This window comes from Protomyctophum bolini (assembly GCF_963924005.1).
Source record: "Protomyctophum bolini genome assembly, chromosome: 19".
In the NCBI taxonomy this organism is placed as follows: Eukaryota; Metazoa; Chordata; class Actinopteri; order Myctophiformes; family Myctophidae; genus Protomyctophum; species Protomyctophum bolini.
Genome location: NC_137880.1, coordinates 21,106,723 through 21,123,696, shown reverse-complemented (window position 1 = coordinate 21,123,696; position 16,974 = coordinate 21,106,723). Strand labels below are relative to the sequence as shown.

Here is a 16,974-nt window from a genome sequence, read left to right as displayed (position 1 = left end):
GGGGAGAATCCTGGTAAATAAGATGGACAGAAAGTTGGATAGCACCGTTGGCTGTCCGGCTTGCCAGTGCTGGAACCCTGTCATCTCCATTGCTGTTAATCTCAGACAGACAAGCGTGCATGGGGGTTTGCCTTACCCGGCTGAACTAGCATGGCCAGTGGCCACGCTCTCAAAACGGATCATAAAGTATCGAGTTAGATGAACTCCAGTCCATCCAGGCAAGTCTGGGTTTAGTGTCCTCCACTAGAGTTTGTGTTGCTAGTCTGTATGACAAAGTCATAATGTAGTGCATGTGGACAGCCAAAGAGGTGTATAAAAGGAAAGGGGGGGATGACAATCATGAGCAGGTGAGGGAGAGACGAGGAAGACTGAGAGGGAGGGAGGAAGGGGGTGGGAAAGGCGGAGAGATGGTGATTTTGAGGGGAAAATAAGTACTCAGTACTCCTCTTCGTCTCCCTTTGCCCCCTCTTCAACCTCCTCATCATCCGGCGGTGCGAAGCCATCCTGCCAAGAAAGGTCAAGGGTCACTATATGATATAATCATGTATGTACACAGTAAAATCCAGTGTTAATTTAGAGGACCATACACTGGTAGTGGGGACTACCTTTTTTGCGGAGCCTGGGTTTCGATGGGCACTGATGGGACGCTTGTTTTACAGCGCCGGCTACTACTAGTAGGGCGAGGTTATATACCCTCACAAAAACTATGCCTAAACCTAACCTCAGTAAAACTATGCCTAAACCTAACCTGTAAAACAAGCGTCCCCTCAGCAATTATCGACTCCCAGGCTCCGCAAAAAAGAACTGGTAGTGTTGCCGTTGCGTTTATCCCACTGAATATGACTCACACCACTTGGCATGATTACTGACTACCAATTTCCAAAGCATGATTGTTTGTTCGATTTGTACGGAATTCCGTTAATTTCAGAATTAGAATGACACTCAACTTGCATTTGTTTGCTTAAATTGGCTTGAGATGGGTAATCTCAAGCCAATTACAATTACAGTACATAATAATATCATTGTGCTTTATCACAGTTACGTTACCACTGCAGTTGAATGCATTATTGTACGATTGCACTGTTTGTACGATGCTCTATACATTTACCTCAGCAATATCACAAACTATTATTACATGCTTGCTAATGAGTACATAAATATATTACACAGAGTATGTGTTTTATTAAGTTGTTATGTATGCATTTTACCTCTGTGGCGTAGAGTACGTCCAGGATTTTGCTGAGTATGGGGCCGACTGGACTACTTTCATGTTCCTGACAGATCAGCTCAATATCTCTCAGTTTGCCGAAGTAGAAATCCCTCTCCTTCTCCAGGCCGTCTACACTCAGCTTCAGATCCAACAGCTACACCCAGTAGCAATAAAAACACAAACAAAATAGTAGTATCGCTGCATAAAACAGTAGAACAGAAACAGGGAGCGGCAGGTCAAACACCAGAAAGGTGTGCTCGTCGGAGCACAGATCTCAGTGGATGTGTCAGTCGTGGGCTGTAGCCGGCCCGTCAGGACAAGTCATCATGAGTAAAGCTGACTTTACCCAATATTCTCTTCATGGGTGGTTTTCAAATTCACTCTGAGGGCACCAAAGAAGTCTGAGACTCTGAGTATTCTCTTGTCGTTAAAACGCATGGTGTTTGGATGTTCACATTTACAAACATTCCAAAAATGTTCGAGGACAAGTTTATGACAAACAACAGTGGTTGTGGTTTTTTGGAGATCTAGATCGCATTATCAAGCACATAGTTATTAGCACTAGTATAGCTATAATTAGTTTATAACACAGCACTGAAAAATAACAGACCACCTAGGGCAAATACATAATTATGATTAGAGGAGAACATAGGTTTTCTTTAATACTGTAAATGTGAACAGACGTGTAGAATTGAGCTAAAGCCAGAAATATGTTCACACCCTATGTAATTCATGTAAGTGGTCTTTTTTTGTATTTGGCGACACCTAGTGACAAATGTGTTTTTGTCACTGACAAAAACACATTAATTAAACTACATTTAATTAATTACCGGTACTTTTCTAATGTAACATACTACTACCATATAATATATTATACTGTATATTATGGCAGTTATGGAAAGTTAATCCTAGTACGAGAATAACAATTTACTCTGATAATGAGAAATTAACCCAACTACAGTTCCAGGAGGCAACTGGAGCAGAAGGCCTGTAGCACCCACTACACATCAGGCGGTAATTTTCTTATAGCGGACTTGACCACAGTGCATTATCCCTGATATACAGTATTCTACTTAACAAAATAGACAAGCTATATATTGTTGTTTTCAGACAATGCAATGTTATACTGTAGATTGAGCTTTGATAGTCATCTTTACACTCTGGCTAATGCAATTCTCCTTTGTCAATTGGAGAATAATTCTGTGCTCTGCAGCACACAGCTGATTCCACAGAAGCGTCAGTGGTGGTGGACCTATATTTTATTAATTGCCTCTTTTTTCCCCCTTTTATTTTGCAATGTATTATTCTTTTACAGTATAAGTTTTAGTTGTTTTTTTAACCCCTTTTTGGATTATCTGCTTTAAAACACATTTTCCTCAAGTTTAATGGCGGTAAACTATGAAATATTGCTGAACCATTTTGAACAAGTTATTCTGGGCTGGGCCCCAGTTTGACTGATGCCATACAGACTAATTCGTAGTACCTGCTGATTGAGTTCTAACATCTCGGCGTCTCCTCCGTTTCGGGTGACATTGGGCGTTGTCCTGCGGATTTGGGTGGTTATTTGCCTTTGGGGCGGGGGGACAGTCTTGGGTGCTGTGGGAGATGTTCTCACGGGTCCTGGAAGCGCGCGCACACACACACACACACACACACGTAAACACAAGTTTACATGTCCAGTCTAAAGGTGTGTTTACTGAAACTTTAAACCATTATGCATTTTTGGGTGTACCTTTTAATGAGTTTCATTCTAGTAAGCCTTGCCTCAGGTTTGGAATTGATTCCACTGGTGAAAAACATTTCTATGATCATCTGATCATCATACTTTCTTTAACCTCGTTCCACATGCAAAACCTACTGGCAGGAGAAAATCCTGAATGAAATGAATGGTGGAAGGAACCACTAGAACGTTAACTACTCTATTATGACAAAACAATATAAACCATTAAAATAATATCTGATATATGTCTGTCTAATGCCAGTGTTTCAAAGACTTTTCAGTCTTTTTACTTTACTCATCCACAACAAACCTCGTTTTAACACTCCGATTGCCTGGGGTTATTTAATCCATTAAATCATAGCGCCCGGCGATTTATAGTAGTAGAGCACTTTTACCGACGGACCAGATGTTATCCCGGATGTGGCTGTAGCAGCAAAATGTAGCCAAAACACACAACAACGGGAGGTATGATTAAATATACCGCGACTAGTGACGGGACCGCGGTGGGCCGTCTAAGACATGATCTTTTCTTAGAATTGGACGGAATGATTTAGATCAAGAGTTATTAACGTTTTAAGATTTTCGGTCTAGTCAGCAAAACAGGGGGGGGGGGCATTTTCGATGACGTCCCACTGTTACGCAACATCGAATGTAGCATAACAGGCGCTCCACGCTGTGGAGCGATGCGATCGGTTTTGATATCAATAACCTCTTTTTGATAAAACTTCGTCCTGGGCGCTGGGTGTTACTAATTGAAAGGACTGTGAACTTTGTCCTGGGCGATCGGGGTGTTAACAAACACACCAATGAGATCAGTCTGAACTGCTTCATGCCAAAACAAAAGCCACGCCATAGCACAAAACAAAGGCACTTCTAGTTGAACCACAAAACAAGATCAATGGAGTTATACACATTTGCATTGATCAAATTACTATTTGCATTGTTATTGAAAGAAAACACAGAAGGAGAATAGCATGGCATGGCATATAGACAGAGGGGCACACAGTACACACAAGCAGGCTTTACAGAATGAAACTGAGACACACAGAAAGAGAGAGGAGACGCTAGACATCAACACAATACGTGCGGTGCAGCTCAAATGTCACAATATTCCACAGGGCATGTCATTTGCCAGAGGCAACACGTATTGTGCTGAGGCACTGCAGGAGTGAGCACACACACGCAAATTCCGGAAGTGGAATTTTACCTGGGCGGGAGGAAGGTCTTTTGGGTTTGTGCAAAGTGGGTTCACCTGGGTTGAGGGGGCGGGGGTGGGGGTGGAGCAGCAGTTGCATGATGAATGACGTGAAAGCAGTGGAAATGGGAGTTTATGAGTTCACACGCCTGACAAGTATCTTGTGTGTGTGTCCATTACCTGGGTGAGGCGGTGGCGGCGTTCCCTCTTGGCCCTGACGCATCAGTTGCGGGTCGTACTCCTTCCCATCGTAGTTGGCATCGAAGAACTTCTTGAACCACTGAATGAACTCAAAGTTATCCTGAAACTTCCCCTTCACCAGTCTTTCCACAGGAATGATCTGCAGAGATAGAGAGAGAGGGAGACGAGACAGGACAGAGTGGGGGAAGTGGATATAAACAATAACATCGTTTGATTGTGATGCGTTGTAGCATAAGAAGCGACTCCTGAGCAGTGGTGTCATGCTCGTTGAATGCAGTACCACGCCGTGGTACCAAAACAATGGTGACGTGCAGTGCACGTGCAGGTTCGGAACGGAGCGGTGTACGTGTACCCAGTGGTCTAGGTTTACTGGCGGTGGGCACCCAATATAGGCTTAGGCTATCAGCTGTTCTGTGCAGCATGCGCACATGTAGGCAGTAGGCATGTGTGTGCGAGTGCACGTGCGTGCGTGTGATGCGCCGTGGTCCGAAAAAATTAATCACCATTACACGGTACCACTGCTCCTGAGTCGTAGCTATGTATCAAAGACAGGGGCCATTACTACTAGAAAACTGACTGTATATAGTTCACTTCTTTTCTGGAGGTTTTTGTCGCATTCGTAAGCTAATATTTTGATGACCGGGTCAAGACAGATTCAGGACTCTATTAGGAATGTATGGAGCACCACCATAAGAGGAGGCCTGAAGGAGAGTGAATCCCCTCTTTTGCCGATGGGTTCGCAGATTGGTCAGTAGGACTCTGCCGGTCATCAAATTATTGGCTTCGGAAAGCGACAAAGAAGCCTCCTGTCAGCATTTGTTTAGGATGTAAGTGAAATAGCAGAGTTGTAATAGGAGTAATACGTATGGAATAATTTGTTTTCCCCATAAGATTACCCATTGATTTTAGTAATATTCCAAACTACCAGGAGTAACTATTTTAATTTAAAACATCTATGGTGAAACTTGAAAAATGTACAAGTGCAAAGTTGATCACAACTGTAGCTTGTGAGAAAGATAGAGAGAGAGAGAAAGAGAGAGAGAGAGAAGGGGAATATGGTCTCACCTTATCCACATTCATTCTCTTGAAGGAGGCCTGTAACACTTTGAAATTGTGTATATATTCATGTTCCAACTTAGCGTTAAACTTGACTTTCTTTAACAAAATGCACCCAGGAAACAGCATGTCCATGAACTGGCAGTAGGCACCACCTGTAACAAACAAATGTGTCACTATTATTTACCCACTTAAGCTTGACACCGGAATATGACAATTGACTGTACTGTACTGTAGGTTCACTATTGATAAAGACCTATTTTTCACCTATAACGACATGTCCAATATAATGTGGTTAAATATTGTGCAATTACAATACATTTTATTTGGTTTATTTTCAATATTTTACCATGTTACGTCCAGCCATATTAGTATTTGGTAAGTTTAAGTTAGAGGTATATTAATTATATGACTTTTATTTTTGTACTTTGTACTGTTTTTTTATTATTATTCTGTAATTGTTTCCTGTGTTCTGAGGTTGAGAGTTGAGGCCTGTTGATTGCCAAATTGACAGACTAGACTGGTAGCCTGGGATCCGGTCGGGAGCGAAAACAGTCTAGGTGACCGTCCGGAACCAAAGGTGCCGACATCACCAAAATAATTCCCTGCGATCAAGGACATCATAACTTTAGGGCCTACCCAATAAAACCCTTGATGATGATAGTTTATATAGAAATAATTTGTTTGCTCATTCCATCCATAGATCATTCCATCTTTCATTTCAAGTGGTGCCGAAAAACCAGAACCACCAAAGCTGAACCACCATGTTTTTCTGTTTGTTTGTATTTCTCAGTATGATATGAACTTTATTTATATGTAGTTGTGGCCTAGACCAAATCACGCGGCGGAAAGCCAGCCTGGTAATCTGGTATCATGAACAAGACAGTACAGAGGACTGTTCAGCTTTGGCTCTGCTGCCAATCGCAGCAGAATCGGCAACCTGTTAGATTAGGTTCCGTTAGTTAGATTAGGTTTTTATATTTACAATTTATCAATGATTTTGTAATTATATTATTTCTTTCTATTATTTATTTTTATTTTGATTGTAACAAATATATGTTAAATTTTATGTTTTATGTTGCATCCCCTAACCCTAGACTAGGGTCGTAACATACCTGTACCAAGCTGTTCTATCTTGGTGTAGGTGAGCTGCAGAGAGTCATTGACCCAGGCCAGCATGTCATGACGACTCAAATTATCTATGGTCATAGAGGTGGAGTAGACATTCACCGCCATCCTCCTTCTGCAAACACACACACACACACACAGTTTATAACAATCTGAGAAGGGGACTTTGTGGGCATGTAAACACAAGTTCAAGTTGCGTTGGCTTGTGATGTTTTTTTTTTTTTTAACTTTGTTTTTATTTCGGGTTTTTACAGACATTATGATCAAACAAACAGAAATAACAACAACAACATAGTACAAAGACAAACTTCCACATGGACATAGAAATTAAAAACAAATAAAATAGAGACATAAAATAAAAAACAAAACAAACAGATTGCATAAATTACGTTTACAAAATAAATTAAATACAATTAAATACAGTTAGAACCTTACTTTTGGGAATATTTTTAACTCTTCTTTTCCATCATCCTATTATGTTTCACCTCTTGTCCATTTATATAACGACCATTTTTCCCATCTTTTTTCATAGAGGTCTACTCTTATCCTTATCTTGAATGTCAACTTTTCCATGTCTTCTATATTGTCCACGATTGCTCGCCATTGATTATAGCCTGGTATGTCAGTCTTGAGCCAATTTTTTGTGATTGCTTTTTTCCCGGCAGCTAGAAGGATTTTGACCAGATATTGGTCTCTCGGATGGATAGATTCCTCAATAAGACCCAAGTACATTACAAGGCAAGAACAGGGGATGTCGTATCCTATTACCTCACAAATAGCTGTGTGGATTATCAACCAGAAAGGTTGTATCTTTGCACAATTCCAGAAAACATGTGTATGGTCAGGGTTCATGTGGTTACACTCTCTCCAACATGGCTGTTGGCTCTTAAGCTGTTTGCTCTTAATTTGGGGTGTTATAAAATACCGTATTTGGTTTTTCCATACAAATTCCCTCCACTCCTTTGATTGGGTTGTTGTCTGGTGTTTTTCCCACATATCGTCCCACATCTTTTCTGGAATGTCCTCACCCAACTCCTTTTCCCATTTATTTTTTACATATATTGTGGAAAACTTTTTGGAGTCCATCAAACACGAGTACAACACAGATATGGCTTTGGGTGTGACTCTACCATACGCCCGTTCAATGATTCGTATTATGGGGTGTATTTCTTCCGCCGGTCTTTTAATGTTTCTGTTATAATAGTCTCTCATCTGTAAATATCGGAAGAAGTCCTGATTAGTCAGATCGTATGCATTTTTTATTTCTTCAAAGCTTTTCATTTCTCCATTTTTAGTTAATAGGCATATGGCTGTCACACCCAAATCCCTCCATTGCTTAAACCTTGAATCGGACCTTCCTGGTTCAAACTTCTTATCATATGAGATCCATTTTAACATACCCAATTCCTTTCCAACCTTCAATTGTTTCACTATTGAGTACCACGTAGTTAAAGTAAAAGATGTTATTGGGTCCAAGTCTAATTCACTCTTCACGCTCGTTTGGATCCCTCGTTCTCCTATATTTGTATGAATCGGGATTGTAAACCCTTTTACCTCGATGTCCTTCCACTTAGCTATATACGGTAGACTGCACCAGTTAAGGAGTGGCCCCAGTTGTGCTGCATGGAAGTACTCCTTTAAGTTTGGAAGTGCCATTCCCCCTTTATTCTTTGGTAATTGTAGAGTACTATATCTTATTCTAGGTCTTTTTCCATCCCATATAAACCTTGATATAAGTTTATCCCATTTAGTGAATTGGGCCGGTGGTATAGGGATAGGTAATGACTGGAATAAATATAACAGGCGTGGCAGGACGTTCATTTTAATCGCTTGTATCCTATCACTAAACCCCATTGGATATGTGGCCCATCTCTCTACATCTTTTTTTATGTTATCATCAATTTCTTGGTAGTTACTTGCATATAGTTTGGATAGGTCTTTGGTTATATTTATGCCTAAGTACCTAATTGATTTTGCCTCCCAATTTATATTTATTTCCTTTAGTTTTTGATTCGGCCTACAATTGAGCATGAGAATTTGAGTTTTAGACTTGTTTAATGTATAGCCTGAGTATAGACTAAACCGATCTAATGTTTGCAGTAGGTGTTCAAATGATTCCAATGGATTTTTTAAGTGGACCAATACATCATCTGCAAAAAGGCTCACAACATGTCTTTCACCATTCATTTCTATTCCCGCTATATTTTCGTTGTCTCTTATCATCTGGGCCAGTGGTTCTATAAAAAACGCGAAGAGGGAGGGGCTTAAATTGCAGCCTTGTCTACAACCTTGTTCTATTTCAAATCTATCTGTCAGAGAACCATTTACCTTTATTCTAGCTGTTGGATTAATATAAAGTGTTTTAATACACTGAATTGCCTTTTCATCAAACCCAAATCTTTCCAGTGTTAGGAATAAGAACCTGTGGGAAACTTTATCGAATGCTTGGGCGGCATCCAGACTAACCATTGCTGCGGGAGTGTTATTATTCTTTATTTTGTGCATAATGTGTAAAGTTCTCCTAATATTATCCTGCGTTTTTCTTCCGGGAATAAAGCCACATTGGTCTTCGTCTATCATATCTGCAATAAAAGATTGAATTCTCTCTGATAGGATTGAGGTATATAGTTTGTAGTCGACATTTAGTAGTGAAATTGGTCTGAAGTTCTGACAAAGTGTTTTGTCTTTCCCAGGCTTTGGTAAAACTGTAATTACCGCTTCCTTCCAGGAGGGGGGGGTAGAGCCATTCTTTTTAACCCAGTTAAAAGTGTTGTGCAACACAGGTATTAATTCACTTGCAAATTTCTTGTACCATTCTGATGGGAACCCATCACTTCCAGGAGTCTTGCTAGCCTTTGATTTTCCTATTGCTGTGGTGATTTCATCAATGGTTATAGTTTTTGTTATCCTTTTATTTTCTAATTCACCAATACTAGGCAAGTCCAATTTATCAAGAAATGTTCTGGTTTCCTCTTCAGAGGAGGTGGGTGTTTGGGTATACAGTTCTTTATAGTATTTCTGGAAGATACTTTCTATTTCTCCTTGTTTGTATTTTATTTGATTTGTTTTGGGGTCCATCAGTTTGTGAACTGTTATATCGGCTTGCTGTTTCCTTAGGCGTCTAGCCAATAGCCTCGCTGCCCTAGGGCCAGCCTCATAGTAGCTCTGTTTAAAGTACCTTGCTTTCATTTCCACCTCCTGTTGGAGAATGTTATTAATTTGTTTTCTTACCTCAGTCATTTGTATGAATATTTGTCTGTCTGCTCTTATCTTATGTTTTTGTTCCAGTGTTTTAAGGTCAGATAATAGTTGCTTATAATTAGTCAGTTTTTCCTTTTTCATTCTGCTCGAGATTGCAATTAATTTTCCCCTGATAACTGCCTTTAGGGCATCCCATAGTATTGCTGGAGTAGTTTCACCATTGTTGTTATCAGTTAAGTAGTTCTCAATGTCGGTTCTGATTTGTTCTACCACCTGGTTATTATTTAACAGTCCAGCGTTTAACCTCCATATTGTATTCCTTTTTCTGTCAGATAAACAGACCTTCATATAAACGGCACTATGATCAGACACATCTGCTATTCCAATATTACACCCCTGGATCAATTCTCTATTTTCTTTTTGCGTATAGAAATAATCTAACCTGCTATAGACAGAGTGGGTCTGGGAATAATGGCTATAGTCCCTTTGGAGCGGGTGGAAGTCTCGCCAAACATCAACAAAACCCATTTCTTCCCATGTGTTTTTGACTAGTTTTGAAATGGGCTTTTTATTCCTGTTCAGGCTAGTGGTGTCTAAGTCATAGTCAATCACAACATTTAGGTCTCCCGCACACCAGCAAATTCCTTCCGATTCCAAAGTTATGATGTCAAATAATGTTTTAAAGAATTGTTTATCGCTCTCGGGTGGAGCATAAATATTAACCAACGTCACTTTTGTCTCCTGAATTGTTCCCTTAACAATAATATATCTGCCTTCTTTGTCCTTTATTTCTTTTTGGCATTCAAACTTGATTTGATTAGAGATCAGGATTGCCACTCCTCTTTTACGGGTATTGGTGTGTGAACTATAATATGTATGCTTATAGCCAAATTTCTTCAATTTTTCATGTTCTGATTTGGATAAGTGGGTTTCCTGAAGAAAGCTTATTTGTGCTTTTTCTTTTTTAAGCTTGGTCATAACTTTAGCTCTTTTGACCGGGTTTCCCAGACCGTTGACATTCAAAGACATAAGTTTAATCTCCTGTTTCGTGGTCATATTTGGTTATAGAGTATCCGAAAAAATAATTATGACGATTCCCTCTTAGGTTCTTGGTGCATTCATATGCAAAGATCAAAATAAAACTGTAAACCCTTTTAACTATATACAAAAACAAAAACATAGATACATATACGAATGCAGACTTCCAAAAAGAGTTGTCAACCTCCTCTCCTTTTTGTTGACCCTCCTGTGGTTTTGTGGGGGAAATCCCTGCGTTAAGGAGGGGCCCCCATCCAGCATTAAAGTTTACCCCTAAAGGTTTACTCATACTGGAGTTAAAGTTGCATCACTTCCCTTTGAACCAACTTAAATTGTTCTATATTCCTTATTGGTAGAAAAATAAAATGAACGTTGAAGGATCTAATAATATGCTTATTTGCTTCCCATTGTATCAAACATGTTCTCATCCCTCCATCTATCCACACATGTACAAGTCAGTGTCCCTTTGATCTTATTTACATTAATTAATTATTCCCCAGTCCTCCATCCACAAAGTAGATGGACGACTGGGGAACACACATAGCACATGTAGATAAATGTTGTCAGAAAAAAAAAAAAAAAAACATGCTTTCCCCACAGTCAGTCACCCTATCCCTCCCTCCCCACACATACACACACACACACACACACACACACACACACACCGAGGGCCGTATATATAATCCACTTTAATATGTTAGATTGAAGCTTCAGTTCTCGTTCCTAATGGTCTCCTTTGTGAGACAAGTGAATCACATCAACCCCCCTCCTCACCCCGTGCACACACACACATGCGCGCGCATGAGCGCATGCACACATGGGCTGCATGTATAGCTCACCATAATGTTAGAATTAAACTTCAGTTGTTTACTTAAAAAGATTAGCGAACTACATCAACCCTCCTCCCTCCCCACATACACGCACGCACGCACACACACACACACACACACACACACACACGAGAATGCAAATATCACACGTTAGGTTTCAGTCCTTTCTTTCAATGGTTTAACTCACGGCTCTATAGGTTCCTTCTCTCAGTTACTTAGCGTGGCTGTATGTTTGCAGCCGTCCTCTCGCCCTTCTCCTCCATGCCGCATTCCGGTCGACTTGTGTCCAGCTGGCCAGTCTGGCATTTTGCAAGCTTTCGATGAGCGTGGGTTCTTTTCCGCCTTCTCTCATGTTGTTTCTGTTGCCGTCGCCTGTCCCCTCTCCTTCTCCGCCGGTCATCAGTCCTCTTTTCCGCATATCCTTGGCTGCTTCTTCTGCGCTGTGGTACACCACTTTCCCAGTAGACCAGTGGATCCGCATCTTGTTGTAGGGTGTGTTGAACTTGATTTTCGGACTTTCCGCATTCAGGACCCTCTTGATTTCGGCGTAGGCTTTTCTCTGTTGTAGTACTCTGTCCGTGAAATCGTGGTCGAAGTAGATTCTGTTCTGCCCGTACATCACCGTCTTCTTCCCCCAAGCCGTTGATAGCACTGTCTCTTTTACAGCAAATTGCTGAAAGTTAATCACTATTGATCTCGGCGGCTGGTCCGGGTTCCTCTTCGGAGCTAGTGCTCGGTGGGCTCGTTGTATAGACAGTTCAGTATCCACTATTTCTCTTCTCAGCCAATCGTTGATAAACTTTACCATCGATTCACTCTCTGATTCAGCGTCCTCTGGCAGATTGTATAAACGCAAATTACATCTTCTGGAGCGCGATTCAGCGTCATCTAGCTTGTCAATCATCATTTGGCGTTCTTCCAACATTTGTTGCAAAGTATGGTTTACTTCAGTGCTCCACTGCTCAATCTCTTCGGTGCGCAGCAGGGCGCCGTCCATCTTAGCGTGCTGCTCCTTCATCTCCGTGTCGATCTTGGTGAATTTTTGTGTGAGATCCCTGTTGAATTCAATCAGCTTATTATCCATCTGTGTCGCGATTTCTTCTTTGAATGTTCTCAAGTCCGTTTTCACCTCCTGTCGTAGGGCGCCGAGCTGGCTGTTGATAGCGTCCAAACTAGCCTGGAGGGAAGCCATGCTGATTTCGTTAGCTTCGGATGCTAGCGTGTCTTCTCTTGTGACTTCTTCTTGGTGTGTTTCTTCACTTTTCTCGTCTCTTTTTTTGTTTCCCCTTCTCGTGTGCATTTCTCGTTGACTGTGGTTTTTGTTTTCTACTTTACAAGTATCTAGCGTGGTATAAATAAGTTGGCTGTGGGAGCTCTCAACTTTATGCGACCGTCCTGTTCGTCGCCATACCGGAACGGCTTGTGATGTTTTAGCTTAAGCTCATCATAACCCACGCTCAATGTCTTGTACACATGCAGTGTCTTGTGCGCAACTGTGACATACTGTCCTCATTTGGACTCAAACGGGAGTGTATGATAGGAAGCCTATTTTATGGTTAGACCAAAGACATGTTAAGACAACTGTTGATTAATCCAGTGATTCCCAACCTGTGTGCCGTTTGAAATGGCCAGGTGTGCCGTTTGATTTGAACAAAAGTAGCCTCGGAAACCCAGGAAGAAAAGTAACCCCGACGGCCAACCCTCCCCCGATAGAAATGTATACTGGGCTGCCTGCCCATCCCCACCAGTCTAACGACCCTCGGCCATAGAAATGCTAATGTATGGCTTTGTTTACATGGGGACATCACCTACTCTCCTGGCACGTACTGTATAAAAAAAACCACCGCAATACCTCTGCGCGTTCCAGCCTGCTTTTTGCTGTTGACCTACAAGCCCACACTGTGTTGCAAAAGCGGCAGTGATGGGCTTACAAATCGCCAGGGCAGAGCTACATACAGCAACTCCAGTACTCCACTCAGTCCACTGTATGTCGAGAAGTAACGGCAGACGAGTGAGACGACACAAGAGAGAAGCAGAGTAGCCAGGTGCCAGGTCCTTCATGTTTCATAATAACGTTCGCCGTCATACCATAAATGTATAATTATACGTTTCTCAAACGTAACTTTCAAGTGAACGTTATGGGAACTTTAGGGAGAAGTATTTCTTGCCTGACTGCCGTTTACAAACATGTGTGATTCAGCGTGTCCAGATTGCGACCGACACAGGCACACACACAAAGTCAGAAAGTGACTTTCTGTGTGTGCAATGTGCACTGCATGTACTCAAACTTTGTTGATCATGCGTGACGTGATGAAAGCAATTAGCAATTGTATTCGCATTGGTAGGTCAGGAAATAAAACATAAATATTTTTGTTAAATATATAAAACTTGTGTAATGTATACATTGTAGCAGCTGTGTGGTGGTGTGTGTAAAAAATGTGTGTGTGTGTGTGTGTGTGTGTGTGTATGTATATATATATATATATATATATATATATATATATATATATATATATATATATATACTTTACCCCCCCGTATATCTAGGTGTGCCCTGGGATTTTTTGGCTATGAAAGTGTGCCCTGGCAGAAAAAAGGTTGGGAAACACTGGATTAATCATCAACACACATACAGTGTTCGCACACACACAGTCTCACACACACACACACACACACACACACACACACACACACACACACACACACACTCTCTCTCTCTAAGTACTTACTTGTGTTGGGTGTGTTTAATTTATTATAGCTGGCTGAGTTGTGTGGTGGTCCACCTAAGATCTGGAGGGGAATATAAAAATAACATGGAATATCAATGACTCAAGCTTACTTTATAGAACATAGTCATTCAAGATTTCTTTCTGTAATGCACAGAGTGACACACACACACACACACACACACACACACACACACACACACACACACACACACACACACACACACACACAGCAACAGCAGTTAGGGATTCAATTTCAAAGCCCTGCTCGAAGGATTTTCAGTAGTTACTACTGTACGAAACAGATGTAATACCAGCCATCCCCCATTCACTAGCTCATTAACCTCTATCTCAGCTAATCTGCTGTGTCAATTGGTGCACGTCAGTGAATCTCATTGAATGCCATTGTATGCCATACACAGCTGCAGTTTGTGCTGAATGCCTGAGATTGGGAGAAACAGCGAAACACCAGACCAGACCACATCCTAAGGACTCAAAGCTCTCAACAGGATGTTGGGAATGGATTTAAAAGAAAAAGCCAGCACGTATCTCCAGAGCTCAACATTAGCATTAATCAAATGTGAGTTTTTGTTTTGTTTTGGGCATTTATTGATAATCCACAGTGAAGTGAGACAGGAAACAGGGAGAGATAGTCAGGGAGTAGTTAGGGGGTGACATGCAACAAAGGTCCGCCAGGCTTGGGAAACGAACCCAGGACTCACTGTCAGGTATCACCTATGTGGTACGCACCTTAACCACTCGGCTATGGGCGCCCGAGTGCTAGCCAGTTCTGACCGTACAATAGATGTATGTCACCCTTACATGTTACTTTGGTAGGTGACCACCTGCTGTTCAGTCTTCTTCATTACCTGATTGTGTCACACACAACAAAGGAAGTCAGATTATTCATTATTTAGTCATTATTATTTATTTATTCAAATGGTAATTAAGTAGGCATTACACTTCATGTAATACCTACTTTTGTACAGTAATCTGTAGGAAAACGCAGAGTGACTTTGTTTAACAGAATTGTTCTACAACTGGACAAAGTCTGCCCGTTTTATATTAAGACAGGACTAATTAATCATTAGACAATACATGGGTCAGGGTCTGGTAGACATCCTGTGTGTCTGGATCCCTAATAGCCTGACCTGGACCATCCTAGCCATGGTTCACATGTCATGATTATGACAGTCATGTTTCAGGGCTAGGACGATGAAACAGCGGAATCCCACTCTCATCTCTGGAACATTCTTTAGACTTTAGAGTACAGTGGGAGTAGTAGACCTTCAAACCATGACATCACTTGTTACTATCTCCCTTCCTCTCAGATGTCTTATATAGCTTATATTTCGCATCTAAAAGACCTCTCTCATACAGGTCAAAGGAAGAGCTAATTCGTATATACATTTTTGGGGTTTAAGTTATTGTCCATTACCAGTGAGTCTGCATTATTATTGTGCATTAATCACTTAACCCCGGCCCATAGAGTCCAGTCCTTTCCCCTCAAATCTCTTCACCTAAAATAACTGGTCTACTTTGGCTCACAACTTGTGGGCCTGGCTATTTTCACCTAATGTTCGTCTAAGAATAGGCACTCTAGTAGGGTTCATGCCCATGGGGTTAACAGTCGAGACCGGTGGCGTTAATTAACCCCGGCCCTCAACATAATAACAAGATTCACTGTCACATATAACAGTAGTCCGTAGACCCAATATCCACGGTGGTTGTGTATAAGCTGTACAGCCCAACATGCGGGACACATTGGTGATTTGGTGGTAGTAGTACTGGTTTTGACGTTAGGGACGCAGCCGCTCATAGTGCGACATGCCCACTGATGGTGGTAATGCTAGCAATAGCAACACACGCTAACTAGCTAACTAGCTTCCAATATGACATGGCAGGCACATGCTGCACAAGCAGAGACTCATATTGTATTGTCAAGTTGCACGTTTATTGGCTTTGTAAATTATAATGCACCCCAAGTGAATTCAGAAAGGGTACTTATTATTATCCCCCACGTTACCCCCCTCTGGAGGCCTTTGAAATACTACACAGACTCACAGCTACCCCCACACAGCACACACACGTACACAAACCGCTACACCCCCCACACACACCCATGCGATGGGACATGTCATTATTATGAAGTCTACGTTTCCCCATTAATACCGTTATTCAGCAGCTGAGCCTTTATTAATGTTAAGCGTCAATCGTGAGCTATATGTATGTAGATATAATAGACGTTTGTTTGTTTTGAATGAATATTACTTACTGTTGTGTCGACAGACAAATACAATGGTCCTTTATATATCAGCAGTCAGTCCCGTTGTTTGCGATGATAAGCCAGCCAGCAGCCCGTTGCCACAGAGCCCGTCTGTTCCAGAACAGAAGCAAGCAAGATTGCGCGAGATTGCCATTCAACCCCGCGGCTGCCTGCGCGCATGCGTGGCGCAGTTGCAAGCGTTTCACATTTTATTTTGTGAAGCAGATGACCCAGCAACCGCCATGCTGGCTCTAATTTGAACCTGTGGGTTGTTGGTTAGGTGTCCTCGTCTGACTGTTTCTATCTTTGACTGTCTGCCTCTTGTTAGGTGGTTATGTATGTAGGCCTATGTGTCCTGGTCTGTTAACCTGACTTGAATGTCTCTTGTATGTTGTATAACAGT

At 41.5% G+C, this 16,974-nt stretch overlaps 1 protein-coding gene across 4 annotated transcripts; it reads right to left on the bottom strand.

Annotated features, from left to right (window-relative positions):
* Positions 1-287: 287 nt before the first annotated feature.
* On the bottom strand, positions 288-16,714 carry LOC308334437 (microtubule-associated protein RP/EB family member 3-like). 4 transcript variants are annotated; one of them, XM_080791181.1, is made up of 10 exons: positions 16,581-16,673; positions 15,128-15,174; positions 14,309-14,369; positions 6,498-6,625; positions 5,392-5,537; positions 4,306-4,465; positions 4,138-4,182; positions 2,694-2,830; positions 1,209-1,364; positions 288-504 (listed from the first exon to the last, which is right to left on the bottom strand). In XM_080791181.1, exons 4-10 carry the CDS (start codon positions 6,616-6,618, stop codon positions 436-438), a joined length of 834 nt encoding a protein of 277 aa, XP_080647307.1. In that variant the 5' UTR covers positions 6,619-6,625; positions 14,309-14,369; positions 15,128-15,174; positions 16,581-16,673; the 3' UTR covers positions 288-435. The 4 variants fall into 4 exon arrangements, with proteins under 4 accessions (XP_080647307.1, XP_080647306.1, XP_080647308.1 ...); XM_080791180.1 differs by lacking the exon at positions 15,128-15,174 and having other exon boundaries at positions 16,581-16,714; XM_080791182.1 differs by lacking the exon at positions 16,581-16,673 and having other exon boundaries at positions 15,056-15,141.
* Between the last annotated feature and the right edge of the window lie 260 nt (positions 16,715-16,974).